At 46.6% G+C, this 21,829-nt stretch overlaps 1 protein-coding gene across 1 annotated transcript in view; it reads left to right on the top strand.

The window, feature by feature from the left end:
* Nucleotides 1-21,829, top strand: part of LOC109938765 (RIMS-binding protein 2-like) — an 80,276-nt gene that overhangs the window by 8,852 nt on the left and 49,595 nt on the right. The window contains exons 4-7 of the mRNA XM_048611764.1: nt 6,456-6,607; nt 8,046-8,519; nt 13,510-13,659; nt 17,732-17,890. Of these exons, the coding sequence (XP_048467721.1) occupies nt 6,456-6,607; nt 8,046-8,519; nt 13,510-13,659; nt 17,732-17,890 (935 nt within the window). The remainder of the gene's footprint in view (nt 1-6,455; nt 6,608-8,045; nt 8,520-13,509; nt 13,660-17,731; nt 17,891-21,829) is intronic.

Raw genomic sequence — 21,829 nt, 5'->3', positions numbered from 1 at the left:
CTGTCGGAGGGTCAGTGCTGAGGGAGTGCCGCACTGTCGGAGGGTCAGTGCTGAGGGAGTGGGCACTGTCAGAAGGTCAGTACTGAGGGAGCGCTGCACTGTCGGAGGGTCAGTGCTGAGGGAGTGGGCGCACTGTCGGAGGGTCAGTGCTGAAGGAGTGCCGCACTGTTGGAGGGTCAGTGCTGAGGGAGCGCCGCGCTGTCGGAGGGTCAGTACTGAGGGAGCGCCGCACTGTCAGAGGGTCAGTGCTGAGGGAATGGGCACTGTCGGAGGGTCAGTGTTTCAGATGTAACATTATACTGAGGTCCTCCGGTTTCTATGTCGGGCTGTGACCGTTTATGAAGAGCGGGGAGCTGTTCCTGGTCAACATGATGAGAAGGGGAATCTCTGACTTTTATCATTGTTGTTTGTGGGATCTTGCTGTGTGCAAATTGTCTGTCGTGTTTCCTCAGTCAAAACAGTGACATCTCTTCAAAAGTAATTAACTGCCTGTAAAGTTCTTAGGGACCTTCTCCAGTTGTGACGGGGTGATGTAAATGCAAGTCTTTTTACCTTTTCCACACAGTATTCCCAATGTTCTCCATGTTCCCGGGGGCAGGCAGATTCAGCCAAACCTTCTTATGCTTTATGCTGGAGAATTTTCTTGTTCAGCGATCAAAGCGTGTGTTTTCAGCCATTGGCCTGGCTCTTCTCCCTGTAATTACAGTGCACTGTTCCCACATTTCTGACCCCACATTCTCTGCTGAACTTCCCTTACCATCTCAATGTCTGATTGATCAGGAACACGCTGTTGGTTCTTGTTCGATCTGTTTCCATGCTGCATGACTCTATCAAACATCATGGCAGTGGGAGAATAAACATGATCACTTTACATTGTATATTTAGTATGTAAACACCATGGCTTGTTTTCAGCATTGATCATATAACTTCAAACACAAATGGAAAATGTGGGAAGAATGCAGCAGGTCTGGCAGCATCTCTGTGGAGACAGAGAGAGAGTGTGAACATTTTGAGGTGAAACCCTTTTGTCTGAACTGGGTAATTTTTGAGGTGGACAATTTGTCAATAGCTACAATATTGACTTGATAGAGGTGTACAAAATGATCAGAGGTATAGATAGAGTGGACAGCCAGAGACTTTATCCTAGGGTGGAGGTAGCTATTACGAGGGGACATAGTTTTAAAGTGAGTGGAGGTAGATATAGGGGAGACGTCAGAGGTAGGTTCTTTACTCAGAGATTGGTAGGGGCGTGGAATGCATTGCCGGAGAGGGTAGTGGAGTCGGCCTCATTAGGGGCATTTAAGCGGCTATTAGATAGGCATATGGATGATAGTATAAGGTAGGGGTGGAGGTTAGATAGACCTTAGGTTTAGGGTAAAGCTTCGGCACAACATTGTGGGCCGAAGGGCCTGTACTGTGCTGTACTGTTCTATGTTCTGTGTTCTACATTCTACGTTCTACGTTCTACGTTCTACAGGGGAAAGTGGTATGGGGAGAACAAAAGACAAGGAAAAGCCAAATCTCCAGATGATGGAGATTTGACACAAGCACAAAGAATGCTGGAGAAGCTCAGTATTTGTGAAGAGAGAAGCAGAGTTAACAATTTGAGTTTGGTATGACTCCTCTCTCTCCAACACGCTGCCAGACCTGCTGAGTTTCTCCAGCATTCTCTGTGTTTGAACAAAGGAGACGGTCTGTGATAGAGGGGAGGCACAAGAGATTGTATGACAACGAGAGGATAGTAACAGAAGAAGCAAAGAAAGAGATTCAACTCTGGGACAGGTGTAAATAGCTCAGGCACATGGAGAGAGGGACACTGAAGCAGTATCTCGGGTGAAAAGACCCCAATTGCCCAGGAGTGTGGTAGAGAAAGATTGGGAGCTTTAAGGGGTGACAGATCACTCACCTGATGTGGATCAAAACCGAATTCCCAAACATTTACTCCAGGAGCAGTACCATTCAGGCCATTCAGCCCCTCGAGCCAGCTCTGGCATTCAACAGGACAACATTGCCTTGACCTCGCTTTCCCACCAATATTCTTTGGTTCCTTTGTTACTCAAAAATCCATTACCTTTACCTTAAAACTATCAAATAACATTCCTCCTCCACTCTCTTTGGCAAGGGATTTTCAAAGGTTCATCAGTCTCAGGGAGACTCCTTATTTGTAAAGGATTATCACTTGGTTCCAGTCTCTCCCGCAACGGGAAACATCACCTCAGCATCCCCTGAGGATCTTCAATGGGACAGTCCCCATCACTGGGCTAGGAATCCAGGACTCCAGAATAATGATCTGGATTTGAATCACACCACAGTAGATGGTGACATCTGAATTCAATAAAATAAAAATTTGGAATAAAAAGCTAGCCTCAGGGTGAACATTTAACAATTATTATACAAACCCTTTTGATACTCCACCACCCCTTTGCAGAGGGAAATCTGCCTCCCTTACCTGGTCTGGCCAACATGTGACTCCAGACCCACAACAATGAGGGGGGAAGGGTATCGAAATGAACAGAAAACTTGTTGGCAGAGAGGAAACAAAGAGTAGGAATTGGTGGCTCCTTTTCAAATTGGCAGGCAGTAACTAGTGGGATGCCACAGGGATTGGTGCTGGGACCCCAGCTATTCACAATATATATTAATGATTTGGATGAGGGAACAAAATGTAACATCTCAAAGTTTGCAGATGATACCAAGTTGGGTCGGTGGGTGAACTGCGACAAGGATGCAGTGATCCTTCAGTATGACCTCGTCAGGTTGGGTGATTCGGTAAATCAATGGTAGATGCAGCATTATTTGGATAAATGCGAGGTTTTTCACTTTGGAAGCAAAAACAAGAAGGCAGATTACTACCTGAATGGCTGTAAATTGGGAGAGGGGAATGTGCAGCGGGACCTGGGTGTCCTTGTGCACCAGTCGCTGAAGGTAAGCATGCAGGTGCAGCAGGCGGTAGAAGGTAAATGGTATGTTGGCCTTCATTGCGAGAGGTTTCGAGTACAGGAGCAGGGATGTGTTGTTGCAGTTATACAGGGCCTTGGTGAGACCACATCTGGAATATTGTGTGCAGTTTTGGTCTCCTTTTCTGAGGAATGATGTTCTTACTCTCAAAGGAGTGCAGCGAAGGTTTACCAGGCTGATTCTGGGGATGGTGGGTCTGACGTATGAGGAGAGATTGACTGGGTTAGGGTTGTTTTCACAAGAGTTCAGAGGAATGAGGGGGGATCTCATAGAGACTTATAAAATTCTAACAGGACTGGACAGGGTAGATGCAGGGAGGATGTTCCCGATGGTGGGTGTGTCCAGAACCAGGGGTCATGGTCTGAGGATTCGGGGTAGACCATTTAGGATGGAGACGAGGAGACATTTCTTCACCCAAAGAGTGGTGAGCCACAGGAAGTAGTTGAAGCCAAAACACTGAATGTATTCAAGAGGCGGCTAGATATAGCACTTGGGGCAAATGGAATCAAAGGTTATGGGGGGAAAGCAGGGTTAGGCTATTGAGTTGGACAATCAGCCGTGATCATGAAGAATGGCGGAGCAGGCTTGAAGGGCCAAATGGCCTCCTCCTGCACCTACCTTCTGCGTTTCTATGATTCTTAACTGCCCTCTGGGCAATTAGGGATGGGCGATAAACGCTGGTCTGGCCAGTAACACTCACACCCTGTGAATGAATAAAGAAGAACATAAGATCACCCCTCATTCATTTCAACTCCTAATGATTAAAGCCCTAACCTGCTTAGCCATTTCTTATCAGTCAGGTCCCCATCCCAGGAATCAGCCAAGTGAACTGCCTCCAATATCAGTGTATCCTCTTTTAAAAAGAGGGACCAAAACTGCCCCATAATCCAGCTGCAGCCTCATCAATGTAATTATAACAAGACTTGTCTGTTTTTAAATTCCAAACACACAGTGATCAAGACCAAAATCCATCTGCTTTCTTCATTACCTGCTGTACCAACATGTAGACTTTGTGTTTCATACACACAAACTCCCAGATCCCACTGCACTGCACCTTTTTTTAGAGTCTTTCACCATTAAATAACGGGCTGTGTTTTGATGCTTCCTCATACTTCACACTTTCCTGCGTTACACTCCATCAGCTGAGTTTTAGGCCAGTTACTCAACCTATCAATATCCCATTGCAATCCCCAATGTCTTTGTCATCACAACATGCCCTCCCACCTGTTTTTGTATGAAATTTGGAGAATCACATTCTGCCTCTCTTTCATGTGACTAATATAGATTGTAAATAATTGATACCTGTGAGTTTGGGAATATTTTGACCAATGTCTCCACGATCCCTGCAGCCACTTCCTTTAAAACTTTTAGATGCAGACCATCAGATCCTGGGGACTTTAGTCCCATCAGTTTGTCAAATACTTTGTTCCTCATGATGCAGACTGTTACAAGATCCTTCCTCCCATTTGCACCTCACTGATCTGTTATCTTTGGAATGTTTATTGTGTCCCCGCACCATGGAAGATGTTAGCTCAGACAATGTAGAATCTGTGTGGGTAGAATTGAGAAATATCAAGGGGCAAAAAAGATTAGTGGGGGTGGTATATGATGAGGTTGGGAACAGTATTAAACAGGAAATCAGAGATGCATCCAGTAAAGGACTATCTGTAATTATGGGTGACTTTAATCTACATATAGATTGGCCGAACTGAATTAGCCACAATACTGTAGGGGAGGAATTCCTCGAATGGAAACAGAATGGTTTTTTGGACTAATACATTGAGGAATTAACTAGAGAACAGGCCGTCCTAGACTGTGAGTGAGAAAGGAATAATTGGTAATGTAGTTGTGAGGGATCCCTTGGGGAAGAGCGATCATAATATGATAGAACTCTTCATCAAGATGGAGAATGAGATCATTGATTCTGAGACTGGAGTCCTGAATCTTTATAAGGGAAACTACGATGTATGAGACGTGAGTTGGCTGTGATAGATTGGGAAGTGTTACTGAAAGGAATGACAGGGATAGAATAATAGCAAACATGTTTATTCCTGTCTGGTGCAAGAGTGCAAAGAGAACATTGACCGAACCATAGCTTACGAGGGAACTTAGAGATAGTATTAGATGTAGAAAAAGAGGCATATAAATTAACAAGAAAAAACAACAGACCTAAGGATTGGGAACAGTTTGTAAATCAGCAAAGGAGGACCAAGGGATTGATTAAGAAGGGAAAATGGAGTATGAGAGTAAGTTTACAGGGAACACAAGAACCGACTGTAAAAGTTTCTATCAGTATGTCAAGTAAAACAAAAATTGGTGAAAGCTAATGTTATGTCCCTTACAGTCAGAAACAGGGAATTTATAATGGGAGAACAAAGAAATGGCTGATGAACCAAATTCTTACTTTGCTTCTGTCTTCACAAAGGAGGACAAGAATAACATCCCAGAAATGATGGGAAACATGGGGTTTACTGAGAGGGAGGAACTGGAACCAATCTGTATTAGTAGAGAAACGGTGCTGGAGAAATTGATGGGAGTGAAGGCTGATAAATCCCCAAAGCCAGAAAATCTACATCCCAGAGTATTTAAGGAAATAGCCCTAGAAATGGTGGATATATTGGTGGTCATCTTCCAGGATTCTATACACTCTGGAACAGTTCCTACAGATTGGAGAGAAGCTAATAAGGTCAATATTTTAAAAAGGAGGTAGAGAGAAATAGGGAATTGTAGACCAGTGAGTCTGATGTTGGTAGTGGGGAAGATGTTAGAGTCCATTATCAAGGATTTTATAGCAGAGCACTTGGAAAACACTTGGTAGAGTCAGACACAGTCAGCATGGATTTACAAAAGGGAAATCATGCTTGATAAATCTACTGGAATTCTTCGAGGGGGGGCCCGTGGAAGTGGTTTATTTGGACTTCGAGAAGGCTTTCGACAAAGTCCTACATAAAAGATGAATGTGGAAAATTAAAGCACAGTGATTGCGGCTAGTTTATTGAGACTGGTGGAAAACTAGTTCGCAGACAAGGAATAAATGGGTCTTTATCAGAATGGCAGGCAGTGACTAATGGAGTACTTCAGGAATTGCAGCTATTCACAATATATGTTAATGATTTAGATGAGTGAACTAAATGTAATATTTCCAAATTTGGAGAGTGAGCTGTGAGGAGGATGCAGAGATGCTTCACTGTGATTTGGACAGGCTGAGTGAGAGGGCAGGTATATGACAGATACAGTGTAATGTGGATAAATCTGAGGTTCTCCACTTTGGGAGTAAGAACAGAAAGGCAGATTATTATTTGAATGGCTGTAAATAGACAGAGGGGAATGTTCAACAAGACCTGGGTGTCCTCGTGCACCAGTCACCGAAAGTACTCGTTGTTTATGGATGCTGGGAGCAGGGGCTGTGATTATTGTGGTGTATGCTCTGAATGCCCACAGGGTAACGGATGCTGTTCTAACCCTCCCAACCCCAACTCCACTCCCACCCCTCCCAGGTCCCCCAGCACCCCCTCAGGACGTCACGGTCCAGGTCGGATCAACCCCAGGAACCATTCAGATCAGCTGGAAGCCGCCATTGCTGAGTTTATCAGGAACGTCAAATGGAGCCAAGGTTACTGGCTACAGTGTTTGTGCTAAAGGTCAAAAGGTAACTAGCCAATAAACAGGTTGGGGGGGCTTCAGTTTTAATAAATCTGTAATGTCCTGGTACCAAATATTCAATCAATCATGTCAGACTCATTCAATCTAGCGCTCCAATATTAAATTTCTGGGTGGGATGCTGTTTGGAGGGGCAGTGTGGACTCGATGGGCTGAATGGCCTGCTTTCACACTCTAAGGATTCTATGAAATAGCTTTTTATTGTTTCACTGGCTGCTCTCTCCCTCTCTCTCGGTGCAGTTTTAGGACATTTGTCATTGTCTAGCCCAAGGTATTTGAACGCTTTGTCAATGTCACAATAACTCAGATCATTGTCCCCTCACCAAAGTTCAGCTTGGAGCCAAGTTGGTGAGTGACATGCCTCATTGTAGAGAAACAGACCATTCAGCCCACCTGCTGGATGCTGTTACATATGCTTCCCACAAACTCCCCCCTCCCCCCACGGGGCTCTCTGATCCCACTCCCTGATGTAGCCTCCAGTTCTGGTCCAGAAACTCCTTATACCAACAGTGCCCACAGCCTCGAGACAGGGTGGGATCAGTTCCAGGTTGGAATCTACAATCAGAGCACAGCCAGTGAACAATCCAACCGGACCTGATCCCATTCCAACCCACCAAGTTCTCCGAACCTGCTCCCCTCCCCCCAAGGCAGAGCACCCCCTACTCCTCCCCACCCCAACCCAGCTCCACACCTTCCTTCTCCCAACGCACCCAGTCCCACCTGCAGCAAGGTCCCAGCAGGGGCACGTGTGGAACATGCACCCCCGCCCACCGCACGGGATTGAAGCTGGTTTCGGAGATCCCTCGAACCAACTGATCCCTGATCTCCTGGATCCAGAAACAAATTGCTGGAGAAACTCATATGGGATGTGAAAAGTTGCTGAGTTTCTCCAGCGATTTCACTTCATTTCAATGTTCCCAGTAACAGCTGTGATCTGACCCTCTGTACGGTGTGGTCTCTGTCCCAGCAAGAAGGCAGTCCCAGCTCCCTCCTGAAACTCCCAGCACGTCAGCAGGCCCTACATTCCCAGTGCTGGGATCCAGCCGGAGGTGCGGAATACTCCAGCAGTCAGTCTATTCCCGCTCCAACACACTTCACTGTTTCCTGATCCTACCCAGTGTGTAAAAGCAGAATTTTCCACAGGGACAACATCCAGGCCCTTCCTTGTGAAGTCAGTCTCTGATGATCTTGGGCTTATCCTGGAGCAGGTCTTAAACTTTCTTCCTTTAAGCTCCGGAATTCCAGCCCCAAGCCTCCCACCTTCTCTCTCTCTCTGTTCGCTCCTTCAGAACTTCCCTAATTAGCTGTGTTGTTACTGATTGCCCTGGGATATTGAGAATGGTTTAGAGCTGGCATGTGTGAAGCTGCTGGAGTGTGATACAGGGTTAAAGGGGCTGAGTTGATGTGTCTGTTGTGGTTTCTTTCAGGTTGCAGAAGTGATGCTGGCCACAGCCAATGGTGTGACTGTTGACTATTTACGAATACAGAACCTGGAAACGAGGGAGATTATCGTACGGACTATATCTGCCCAGGGCGAGTCTGAGGACTCATTCGCTGCTGCTATCCCAACCGAACTCCTGGTGCCTCCAACACCCCCGTTCCGTGCTGCTCCCAGAACCAAGCCATTAGCAAGTGCCAGAGCTCCCGATACCAAAGACCAAGTGATAGGCCCAGGCCTGAGAAGGGATGAACCTTGGGAGCAAACGCATTCTCCGTCTCCTCTCCACGGCAGCTCTTTGGAGCCTTCGCTGCTGAACCATCAGGGCCGGCCTGTCAACAGGACTGGCAGATCTCCCTCTCCACAGAGAATCCTACCACAGCCCCAGGGAGCACCCATCTCGAACACCATCGCTAAAGCCATAGCCCGCGAAGCAGCCCAGCAAGCGGTGGATATTAGCAGGGTAATCTCCTCAGCTCCTCACTGCTCATGCACCAACTCCTTCCCATCGCTCGGCTCTCCCCGCAACTTGGAGTCAGGCACATTGCTACCGGGGATCAGCTGTAGGACGGAGGTGGGGGGGCGTTGTGGGGAATACCTCTCTGTCATTCCCCCAACAGAGGCAAGGGGGTGGAAAGCTGGCAGACCCCTATCCCACTTCTCCCCCTCACCCTCCCCCTTCACTCCCCCATTCTGTCCCCACCTTCCACATGCCCCCACAATCCCCTCCCCACTTCCTCTCAGTTCTGCCCTTATGTCCCCTACGTGCCTCCTAACCCATTCCTGCTGCTGTATAAACCCATAATGTATTGGATTCCTCAATGTCAAATGCCCAGAAACCTCTCGATTCTTCTCCCAGCCACTGGTCTCAGGAGCGTTTCCGTTCCTGAGCAGTGCCCTTTTTATTATCATTTCTCTGAGCCTTTTGTTTAAGGTCATGAGTGATTTAAAGATGGTCCTTTCAGGTGCAGAATTGGAGGTTCTCTGGTTAGTCAGACATTTGTGAAGCCAGTACCACCAAAAATATCAAGGAATAGGTAAACTGATGTCAGACAAACTGATCATGAGGCTGATGGAATCTTGTAATACCCCGTCTGGGTCACTGATGCCCTGTCTGGGTCACTGGTGCCCTGTCTGGGTCACTGATACCCTGTCTGGGTCACTGGTGCCCTGTCTGGGTCACTGATACCCCGTCTGGGTCACTGATACCCCGTCTGGGTCACTGATGCCCTGTCTGGGTCACTGGTGCCCTGTCTGGGTCACTGCTATCCCGTCTGGGTCACTGATGCCCCGTCTGGGTCACTGATACCCTGTCAGGGTCACTGATGCGCCGTCTGGGTCACTGATACCCTGTCTAGGTGACTGATACTCTGTATGGGTCACTGATGCCCCACCTGGGTCACTGATGCCCTGTCTGGGTCACTGATGCCCTTTCAGGGGGGAAATCTGCTGTCTTTATCCCATCTGGCCTCCACATGACTCCAGCCCTACATTGATGTGATTGGCTCTCACTGCCGTGTGAAATAACTGGGTGGGTCACTCACTGACCAAAGCCAGTGCCACAAGAAATGGGCAGCGACAACTGGCCTTACCAGCAATGAACGGTCTAAGAATTAATAGCTTCTGAAACAAAACAGTAGTTTGATTTGCAGAGTTTCACATCTAGAATCAGTGAATTGCTATAGCAGAGAGAGGCCATTCAGCCCATTGTGTTTGTGCCATCCCTCCAAGTGAGCTGTGTTCACTTTGTGTTGTGTTCATTCCTACTTTATAGATAATGATCCAGTTCCCTCTGACTGCCCTATCGAAATCTGTCTCCATCACCTTCTCTGGCAGTTTATTCCTCGCTGCCTGAAAGGTTTACCAAAACCCTCTATGCCCTCTGGATCTCAATCCTCTGACCAATGAGAACAGTTTCTCCGTCTTTGCTCTGTCCAATACCCACAGGAGTTGGAAATTGATTAATTCCCCTCTCAGACTTCTCTTGTCAAACATCTCCAATATCTCCACATCATCGCAGTTCCTCACCCCAAGGACCACTCTCATGAGTCTTTCCTGCTCTCTCTTCATTAATATCCTTTTGCTGACAAAAGATGTGTTATGTTGTAGTTAGAGAGTACCTGTGAGGATGGTCAGTCTCCACTCGGGACTCTGCCCACTCTCCAATCGACACATGGACTTCTATCCCCAGGGTCAGTCCCAATGCCCACCTGCACCTAGCCAGCACACCTCTCCCTCTTCATCTGTCCACCCCCGCAATACACCCTACCCCCTCCACCTCTCCTCACTCCTCTCCATTTCATTCAACCCGTACCCCTCCCCCCATCCAATCCTCCATCCTATTCCCCAGGGCACTACCCTCCCACCCTCCTTCCCCTTCCACAACTACTCCCCACCACACCCCACCAAACCACCTCCAACCCTCACCCATCACATGCTATCACCCTCAGCCACCCTCGGCCTCCTCCAGTGTCACAGCAACTCGGAACGCAAATTTGAAGACTAACACCTTACCTTCTGCCTGGGTACCCTACAGCCTGGAGGACTCAACAATGAGTTTTCCAAATTCAAATAACCTTCCCACCCATCCCCCAGCTCCCTTTCCAGCCCATTCCACCTTCTGACCCTCCCTTCTAGCCACCAGCTGCATTCATCCCTCCTGTTGACCAACCAGGTCGTACCTACCACCAGTACCCACCTACCACCACCATTCCTCCTCCACCCCTTCCCCCTCTTTATCTGCATCTCCCCCTACCCCCACATCCAGCCCTGAAGAACGGTGATACCCAAAACGTCGACTGCTCCCTTCCTCCAGATGCTACCTGGCCTGCTGAGTTCTTCCAGCCTCCTGTTTGTCTACCAATCTTCCTATTTGATAAAAATCTACTATCCAGTTCAGTTCAGGTACATTCCTGACATCACTGAAAGGCCAGCTTTATTGTCCATCACTAATTATCATTCCGCCTCGAACACTTAGAGTCATAGAGCTGTACAACATGAAAACGCACCCTTCAGTCCAACTCATCCATTCCAACCAGATATCCTAAATTAATCCAATCCCATTTGCCAGCATTTGGCCCATATCTCTCTAAACCCTTCCTATTCATATACCCATCCAGATGCTTTTTAAATGTTGTAATTGTACCAGCCTCCACCACTTCCTCTGGCAGTTCATTCCATACACGCACCACCCTCTGTGTGAAAAAATTGCCCCTCAGGTCCTTTTTAAATCTTGCCCCTCTCACCTTAAACCTATGCCCGTCTAATTTTGGACTCCCCCAGCCTAGGGAAAAGACTTTGTCTATTTACCCTATCCATGGCCCTCATGATTTTATAAACTTCTACAAGGTCACCTCTCAGCTTCTGATGCTCCAGGGAAAATAGCCCCAGTCTATTCAGCCTCTCCCTATAGCTCAAACCCTCCAACCCTGGCAACAATTTCGTAAATATTTTCTGAACCCTTTCAAGTTTCACAACGTCCTTCCTATAGCAGGGAGATCGGAATTGCGCACAGTATTCCAATAGTGGCCTAACTAATGTCCTGTACAGCTGTAACATGACCTCCCATCTCCTATACTCAATGCACTGACCAATACAGGCAAGCGTACCAAACACCTCAATAAAAACCAAAAGAACTACAGATGCTATAAATCAGGAACAAAATCAGAAGTTGCTGGAAAAGCTCAGCAGGTCTGGCAGCATCTGTGAAGGAAAAAACAGAGTTAACGTTTCGGGTCCGGTGACCCTTCCTCAGAAGCAAACGACTTCTTCACTATCCTATCCACCTGCAACTCCACTTTCAAGGAACAACGAACCTGCAATGCAAGATCTGTTTGTTCAGCAACACTCCCCAGGACCTGAATATTAAATGTATAATTCCTGCCCTGATTTGCCTTTCCAAAATGAAGCACCTCACATTTATCTAAATTAACTTCCAGCTACCACTCCTCGTACCATAGGCCCATCTGATCAAGGCCCCGTTGTACTCTGAGGTAACTTTCTTCGCTGTCCACTACACCTCCAATTTGGTGACATCTGCAAACTTACTAACCATACCTCCTATGTTCACATCTAAATCATTTATATAAATGACAAAAAACAGTGGACCCAGCACCGATCCTTATGGCACATCACTGGTCACAGGTCTCCAGTCTGAAAAACAACCCTCCACCACCACCCTCTGTCTTCTACCTTCGAGCCAGTTCTGTATCCAAATGGCTAGTTCTCCCTGTATTCCATGAGATCTAACCTTGCTAACCAGTCTACCATGAGGAACCTTGTCGAACACCTTTTTGAAGTCCATATAGATCACGTTCACTGCTCTGCCCTCATCAATCCTCTTCGTTATTTCTTCAAAACACTCAATCAAGTTAGTGAGCCACAATTTTCCACGCACAAAGCCATGTTGACTTTCCCTAATCGGTCCTTGCCTTTCCAAATACATACAAGTCTTATCCCTCAGGATTCCCTCCAACAACTTGCCCACCACCGATGTCAGGCTCACTGGTCTATAGTTCCCTGGTTTTTCCTTACCACCTTTCTTAAATAGTGGCACCACATTAGCCAACCTCCAGTCTTCCGGCACCTTGCCTGCAGCTATCGATGATACAAATATCTCAGCAAGGGGCCCAGCGACAATTTCCCTGGCTTCGCACAGAGTTCTAGGGTACACCTGATCAGTGCCTGGGGATTTATCCACCTTCGTGCGTTTTAAGCTGTCCAGCACCTCCTCTTCTGTAATATGGACATTGTTCAAGGTGTCGCTATTTATTTCCCCACATTCTCTACCTTCTATATCCTTCTCCACAGGGAAAACTGACACAAAATACTCGTTTAGTATTTCCCCTGTCTCCTGAGGTTCCACACATAGGCAGCCTCGCCGATCTTTAAGGGGCCCTATTCTCTCCCGAGTTACTCTTTTGTCCTTAATGTATTTATAGAATCCCTTTGGATTTTCCTTAACCCTATTTGCCAAAACTATCTCATGTACCCTTTTTGCCCTCCTGATTTCCCCCTTAAGTATACTCCTACTGCTTTTATACTCTTCTAGGGATTCACTCGATTTCTACTGTCTATACCTGACATATGCTTCCTTCTTATTTTTGACCAAAACTCAATTTCTCTCATCATCCAGCATTCCCTACACCTACCAGCCTTGCCCTTCACCTTAACAGGACTCTCTGGACTCCCATTATTTCATTTCTGAAGGCTTCCCATTTCCAGTCAGCCCTTTACCTGCGAACATCCTCCTCCAATCAACTTTTGAAAGTTCTTGCCTAATACCATCAAAATTTGTGAAAAAACAGAAAGCATTTAAAGTGTCAGTTGTTCAGAGAGAGGAACACAGCTAAGAAAGAATGGTCATCACTTTCACCCATTAACTCAGTTTTTTCACTCCCCCAGACTGGGTTTGATCATATGTCACTCAATACTGATCTGCTCATTGTTTTCAGGCTGAGAAACGCAGTCTGTTCAGCGAGAGAAGCCAATCTTCACACCAGGAAAATTCTGATGATGAAGACGATGTTTACGATGGACAAATCCTCAAAAGGCCCGGTGCTTCAGTAGATGATTTCCTGAGAGGCTCGGAGCTGGGCAGACAGGTAGGAATTGAGCAACGCCTGCTACAGGTCCAGGTTCAAACTGCTCTCTCTATCAGTGAAAGTCTTCACAGTTAGACACTACACTTTATCTAACTAGGTTTCTGGTCTGAGGAAGTTCCAGAAATTACAAAAAAGTTTTGGTTCCAAATCTCATCAAGCAAATGAGAGTGTGTGAACACGTTCATTATGATTAACTTGCAAATAGGTCAGTGAGTTCAGCGGTGTAATAAAAACAGCAACAGTGATGAAAAGTCACATTAATAGTGCTCTGAGGTGGCTCTTATTCACCAACACTGAGTACCAACACAGTCACTCAGCTCCTGACCTCATTCCAGCCTTGGTTCAAACATGGGCAAAAGAGCTAAACTTCAGAGGTGAGGTGAGAGTGACAGCCCTTGTCATCAAGGCTGCATTCAAATGGGGGAGACAATGGCCTAGTGGTATTATTGCTGGACTGCTAATCCAGAGACCAAGACAACATTCTAGGTTCGAATCCCACCACAGCAGATGGTGGAATTTGAATTCAATAAATATCTGGAATTAAGAATCTAATGATGACTGTGAATCTATTGTCAATTGTCAGGAAAAACCCATCTGGTTCACTAATGTCCTTTAAAGAAGGAAACTGCCTTCCTTACCTGGTCTGGCCTACATGTGACTCCAGACCCACAGCAATGTGGTTGACTCTCAACTGCCCTCTGGGCAATTAGGGATGGGCGATAAATGCTGCCTGGCCAGTGATGCCCTCATCCTGTGAATTAAACAAAAAGTGTGGCATCAAGGAGCCGTGGCAAAACTGGAATCAGTGGGTATCAGGGGGCAAACTCTTTGCTGGTTGGAGTCATACCTGGCACATTGGAAGATGGTCGTGGTTGTTGGAGGTCAGGCATCCCAGCTGCAGGACATCTCTGCAGGAGTTCCTCAGGGTAGTGTCTTCGGCTCAACCATCTTCAGCTGCTTCATCAATGACCTCTATCATAAGGTCAGAAGTGGGGATGTGCACAGTGTTCTGACCATATGTCCTGCTTCCTCAAAATCCATGCACCATCTACAAGGCACAAGTCAGGAGTGTGATGGAATACTCCCCACTTGCCTGGATGGGTGTAGCCCAGCAACACTCAAGAAGCTCAACACTATCCAGGACAAAGCAGCCGCTTGATTGGTACTACATCCGCAAGCATCCACTCCCTCCACCACCGACGCTCCGTAACAGCAGTGTGTACTATCTACAAGATGCGCTGCAGAAATTCACCAAAGATCCTCAGACAGCACCTTCCAAACCCACGACCACTTCCATCTAGAAGGACAAGGACAGTAGATACATGGGAACACCACCTCCTGCAAGTTTCCTTCCAAGCCACTCACCATCCTGACTTGGAAATATATCGCCGTTCCTTCAGTGTCACTGGGTCAAAATCCTGGAATTCTCTCCCTAAGGGTATTGTGGATCATCCTAGAGCATATGAACTGCAGCGGTTCAAGAAGGCAGCTCACCCCACCTTCTCAAGGAGCAACTAGGGACAGACAATAAATGCTGGGCCCAGCGATAACCCACATCCTGTGAGTGAATAAAATGAATTTTGGATTACAAATCTCTGGAACCTGCTGATTGGTTTTAAACCCTGATAACCCAAGGAAGAGCACTAGCTGAACAGAGAAATGTTGGATTGGAAAGAGAAAGGAAATAAAAGACTATGCTTTGATGCCTGATATAAACAGGACACTGAGGGCCTGCTGCAGGCACATTAATAGTCAGAGGTTTGTTTGAGGATGATTAGGGACCAAAACAGACATTTATTGGTGGAGGCAGACAACATGACTGAGGTCCCCTTGGTGCATTTTACCAAGGATGATTCTCAGTGACAGTAAACAGGGAGGTTGCCAGGAGATTGGCTGAGATGAAAAATAGGTAATGGGGAGGGACTTCAGGAATGAACCCCCAGGAATGGATGGGATGTAGCCCAGGTCAAGGGAAACAGCGGTGGGAATTGTTGAGGCCTTGGCCAGGAGCTTCCACAACTCCTCAGGCCCAGGGCTCATGCAGAGAGCTGGAGAAATACAAATGTTACATGTTGTTCAGGAAAGGGGGAAAGGGACTGGGAGTTATAGGCCAGTCACTTTAACATGAGGCAGTGAGGAAGCTTTCAGAAACAATAATGAGAAGAAAGCGACCAGCCATAAGAGGAGACCAGCCTGGTAACAGAGAGATGGCATAGGGTTCGTAGAATCATTGAATCCCTACTGTTTGGAAGCAGGCCCTTCGGCCCATCGAGTGCACGCCAACCCTCCAAAGAGCATCTATGTTGTTAAGAATAAATAGTGTTTGATTAAGTGACATCAAGTTGAAGTCTGACAAACATACAAATGAAGATAGGAATTGGGAGCAGTCACCCTTCAGACCTGCTCCACCTTCAGTAAGATCTCGGCTGATCTGTTTATGTACCGAATCACAGACTCCCTTCTCCCCCAATTAACACTCGATTTCCAACCTCCCCTGGTCAACAAGAACCCACCTGCCTGCATGTTAAAAATACTCACTGACCCCACCTCCACCACTTTCAGAGCCAGAGAATTCCAAAGTTCCACAACACTCAAAGAGAAAAGAATTCCCCTCATCTCTCTCTTTAAAGGGTGATCCCTAAATTTACCTACAAGAGGAAACATCTTTTCCATCTCCACTTCATTCAGGATCTTATTCACTTCAATACTGTCACCCCTTTACTCTTCTAAACTCCAGGCTGAGCAAGCCCAGTCTGTCCAAACTGTCCTCATAAAACAACCCACTCTACTCGTTATATCCTGTCAATCAGACAAAGACCCATTTCTGCAGACTCTCTGTTTTCTGCTAGCCAGCCAATCCTCTCTCCAAATTAATATGTTACCCCCACACTGTGATCTCCTACTTTTCACAATAATCTTTGATGTGGCACCTTGTCAAATACCTTCTGGAAATCCAAGCACAGTACATCAATGGGCTCCCCTTTATCCACAGCACAGAATCCTTCTTCAAATAATTCCAATAAATTGGTTAAACAAGATTTCCCTTTCACAAAACCAAGCTGAATCCTCCTGATTGTCTTGAATTTTTCTAAATGTCCAGGTGTGACCTCTTTAATGTCTGATTGTGACCCCTTCCCCAGGCCCGATATCACCTAAACTGAGCGACAGTTTACTGCCTCTCTCCCCTCTTCGATAGAGGGTTACATTTGCTACTTGCCAATCCAACAGAATATTTCCAGTGTGGAGTGAAATTTGGGAAATGAACAAAAAGCCATCTGTGACCTCACTGACCCCTTCCTTTAAGACCCAAGGATGTAGTCAGTCAGAAACCAATGGCTTATTAACCCTCATCTCTCCACTGGGAAAGTTTACAAGTCCATTATTCAGGAAGTAGTAACAGGCTGTTTATAAAATCATCATGCAATCGGGCAGAGTTCACAGGGCTTTGTGAAAGGGATAAGATTGTGATAAATATGTTAAGCAGTTTGTAAAAGCTGAGGGACAGAAGCCCCATTGGCACCAGATTAGCCACCCCCAGCAGGTCAGAGGTCAGGGTGACAGCCTTCCTCTGGGTCTTTCAGCTGTTCCACCAACATTCCTTCTCGGGGAGGCCAGGGTGAACAATCTTCCCCCATCCCTGCTGTAGCCCACACGGATTTTCCTCCTGATCCTATCGTTTCAGCATTGGGATTTTGAAGTGTTTAAAGTCTTTGTCCTTATTTAAGGATGTGTTGAACTCACGGTGGGATCATTCTTATATTCAACCGCCTGATGTAATTGGCTGGAGCTCTACCTGGATACATCCTCACTCTTCCTTCATGCCACCCAATCACCATGGAGATGAGGCAGGGTTTGTAAAAGAAGCAAAGTCAGTTTCAAACAGGAACTAAAGCTTGCTTTTGATTGGTGGCTGTGGTCTGGATATCCCTGCAGTATTAGTATGTGATAAAGCAGGCCATTGGGACACAGTGTCCATTCACTCCCACATTGTAACACAGACTCTGCAAAGACCATTCACTGGGTAATCTGCTCCAGGGCAAGTTTACCTTTTGCATTTTCTTTGTGTCAACAGCAACATTTTGGCCATCAAGACGATTACCAGACAGAGAGCAGCCGGGGTTCAGATTTATCGGATATCCTGGAGGAAGACGAAGAGGAGCTTTATTCCGAAATGCAGCATGAGGAAGGGGGTAGGAGGAGGCACAGTGCAACTTCACATAATGCACTGAAGGTAAGACACATTCTATATGCAGAGACACACTGCACTGCACTGCACAGCACTGCCAGAAACACAGGAGTGAAACAACTCAGGCTGGTTCTGAGTTAATACTCTCTCTGTCCTCCTTCCTTAAATATTGCCATGTCCTCAGTTACTGAATCTTTGGTGTTTTGTTTTCTGAGTTTCAGGAAACACGTTGTGGAGTCATAAAGTTGAACCTGCCTCACTATTCTCCTTCACCATCTCATGGTACCAGCTCCCTCCATGAGGCGTGGTTCTGCTGTTGGTGTTTTACCAGGATGCTTGACCCTCCCAGGGTTGCGAACTAGATAGGAGTTTACAGTTGACTTGGAGAGTGCTGGCTCAGTAAGGAATGTGGATGGGCGTATTATATTGATCAGTTCAGAGAGTGGACACTTGGAGTCCATCTTGGCTGAGATTAAGCTGCGCCAAATGACAGGGCTAATCCCCGGATGTGATCCAAGATCCCATTAGAACCATCACCAAAAAGGAATGATGAGGTCAAAGACACATTCCAAAGCTTAACAGAGTGATTATCTTAATAATGAGGGGTCTGGAATATAAAGTGGTGTTGTTTTGTTGCAGTTATACCAGGAGGTAGACACACTAGCCAAACAACATCACCAAATTTGTAATCCAGAGACTAATGTTCTGCAGACATAGGTTCAAATCTCACCACGGCAACTGGTGGGATTTTAATTCAATTAATTAACCTGGAGTTGAAAATTGTCCTCAGTGATGGTGACTACAAAATGATCATCCATTGTCGGAAAAACCCACCTGGGTCACAGTTGTCCTTTTGTGAGGGAAATCTGCCATCCTTACCTGGTCTGACCTACATGTGATCTCAACCACCTTCAGAAATGGCTGAACAATCGTTCCGTTTGAGGGCAATTAGGGATGGTCAACCAGCACTGGCATAGCCAGCGATACCCACATCCCATTAAAACAAACTCTGATGTAGACTACGGGCAAGATTTCCACCAGGGTCATATGGGGGTCATGCTGTTGTGGAGCCCAGTGGCCATTAAACACAAATTGACCAATGTGTGGTTTCGGGGCATTGCGCTGGAACTGCTGCTATCCAGTGAAGATGTGGACGGGATCGTGGTGCTGTCAGCCAGTGGGAGGCTGACCATGCTAGAATACACAGGGAGGGAGTCCTGAAATACAGGAGACCTGTCTCCACTTTCACTATCTTTAATGGGGTGGAGGCTGGTACAATTACAACATTTAAAACACATCTGGATGGGTATGTGAATAAGAAGGGTTTAGAGGGATATGGACCAATGCTGGAAAAAGGGACTACATTTATGTAGGATATCTGGTCAGCATGGATGAGTTGGACCAGAGAGTCTGTTTCCATGCTGTACAGCTCTATGACTCTAACTGAAAGGTATCTGAGCAGTTGGGGAAGGCGGGTGTGTGTGTGTGTGTGTGTGTGTGTGTGTGGGCTAGAGGGCCCTTCACTGACCTGTGGTTACTGGTTAAAGCTGTGAGGGGAGTGGGGAATGCTTTCTAAGAGGCCACGTGGAGGACTGGCTCCTGCTGCTGGGAGGTGCCGAGTCTGTTCCTGATCCCAGTGTAGGCCAACTGGAAAAGTCCCAAGAAACTTGTTCCCTGAAAGCTGCCACCCAGGTGGATACAGTTGTTAAGAAGGCGTATGGTGTGTTAGCTTTCATTAATTGAGGGATTGAGTTCAAGAGCCGTGAAGTTATGCTCCAGCTATACAAGAGCCTGGTTCAGCCACATCTGGAGTATTGTGTCCAGTTCTGGTTGCCTCATTACAGGAAAGATGTGGAAGCATTGGAAAAAGTGCAGAGGAGATTTACCAGGATGTTGCCTGGAATGGAGGGAAGGTCTTACGAGACAAGGTTGAGAGAGCTAGGGCTTTTCTCTTTAGAACAACGAAGGATGAGAGGTGACTTGATAGAGGTGTACAAAATGATCAGAGGTATAGATAGAGTGGACAGCCAGAGACTTTTTCCTAGGATGGAGGTAACTATTACGAGGGGGCATAGTTTTAAAGTGAGTGGAGATAGATGTAGGGGAGACGTCAGAGGTAGGTTCTTTACTCAGAGAGTGGTAGGGGTGTGGAATGCATTGCCGGAAAGGGTAGTGGACTCAGCCTCATTAGGGGCATTTAAGCAATTATTAGATAGGCATATGGATGATAGTATAAGATGGGGGTGGAGGTTAGATAAACCTTAGGTTTAGGGTAAAGGTTCGGCACAACGCCGTGGGCCGAAGGGCTTGTACTGTGCTGTACTGTTCTATGTTCTATGTTGTAACTCCTGACCCAAGGGCTGCCCATCACATCAGCCTCAGCGAAAATGGGCCAAGACTGGGAACGTGCCAGGAATCCTCTGTGCCCATCCGTATGATGCCCATAGTGGCATGTAGTGTTCCACATCTGAAGCAGTCTGTACAGACCTGGGCACCTCTCGTTGAGAGGGAGGTAGTGTTTGTGAGATGAGTGTACATCCAGCTGAACCTTAGCAGGAAGTAGACTATCTAGGAAGGTTGGACAAAATGGATTATATTCTCTGGAATGGTTAATAGTTAAAGGGTGATTTAATTGAGATATATTTTGGGATTTTGAGTGGAATTGAAAGAACAGAGGAGAAATATTTTTCTGTTAGTGAATGAATCCAGGCCAAAGGGACAGGATGTTCAAATCAGGGCCATTCAGGGAGAAATTCAGAAACACCTCATCAGACAGAGGATGGCTGCAATATGGAGCTGTCCCCCATTAAAAGCTCGAACTCTATTCATCATTTTAACTCAGTAGAATTTTGCTAGACAAGGGTATAAATGTGGGAGGGTTTGTGTGGTAAAGGGGTAATGACCCTACCTCTCAGCCAGAAGTCCCTGGTTCAAATCCCACCTGCTCCAGAGGTTGATTAGGGAATATCTCAAAAATGATGTGGAGCTGCCAGAAGTGTCCCATTCAGAAACAGATCTGCCATGATTGCACGCAGGATCCCGAGCTTCAGTGACATTCTGTTGGAGATGTGATACCCTGTAACAGACTAGCCAGCCAAGGGCAGTGAGAGGAGCAAATAAATTTGATTCTGTTTGAGTGCAAGTTGGTGGATTTGAACAGGAGCAATCAGGAGTCTATCGTAGAATCCCTACAATGCAGGAAGAGGCCCTTCAGCCCATTTTCTGCACCAACCCTCCAAAGAGCTTCCCACTGCACCCCACCCCCCCTTACCCTATCCCTATAACCTTGCATATCCCACGGCCAATCCACCCTAACCTGCACATCTTTGGACTGTGGGAGGAAACCGGAGCACCCAGAGGAAACCCACGCAGACGCGGGGAGAATGTGCAAACTCCACACAGTGACCCGAGGTTGGGATTGAACCTGGATTTTATGTACTGCCTGGATAAGAAGTATTTAAATGTGGGTAAAAACAGGAGAACATGGGGTCCAGATCCATAAATCAGGAAACATTATGATGCAGGTTAATAAAACCAAGAGAAACAGACCAAGCAGTGGTGTATCTGTCTACAGGCTGTAACACTAGCAGTTTTGGAACTTTGTGATCAGATCTAGTCCCAGTTATAGACAGTACACTGGAGAAAGATTTCCCAACATAAAACTAAGGGGCCCCACTACATCAGGAAAAACGAAACAGACTGGAAATGGAGAAGAAAAGGCACAGTAGTAATCATTGATGGAGGTGATTGGAAAGATGAAAGAGTTTGATAAGCTGTCAGCTGTAGAGACACTATTTCCACTTTCAGAGGAGGCCCAAACCAGGGTCATCAACATAAAATATTCCTAAATAAATCCAATGGGCAATTCAGAAGGTCATCTTCCATGGGTGGGGTAGGGTGCGAATGGGGGACTCGCTCCCACAGGGAGTTGGGGGATTGGGGGGACTCGCTCCCACAGGGAGTGGGGGGATTGGGGTATCGCTC

Source organism: Rhincodon typus, chromosome 24 (genome assembly GCF_021869965.1).
Source record: "Rhincodon typus isolate 14 chromosome 24, sRhiTyp1.1, whole genome shotgun sequence".
NCBI lineage: Eukaryota > Metazoa > Chordata > Chondrichthyes > Orectolobiformes > Rhincodontidae > Rhincodon > Rhincodon typus.
This window is presented reverse-complemented; position numbering and strand designations above follow the sequence as displayed.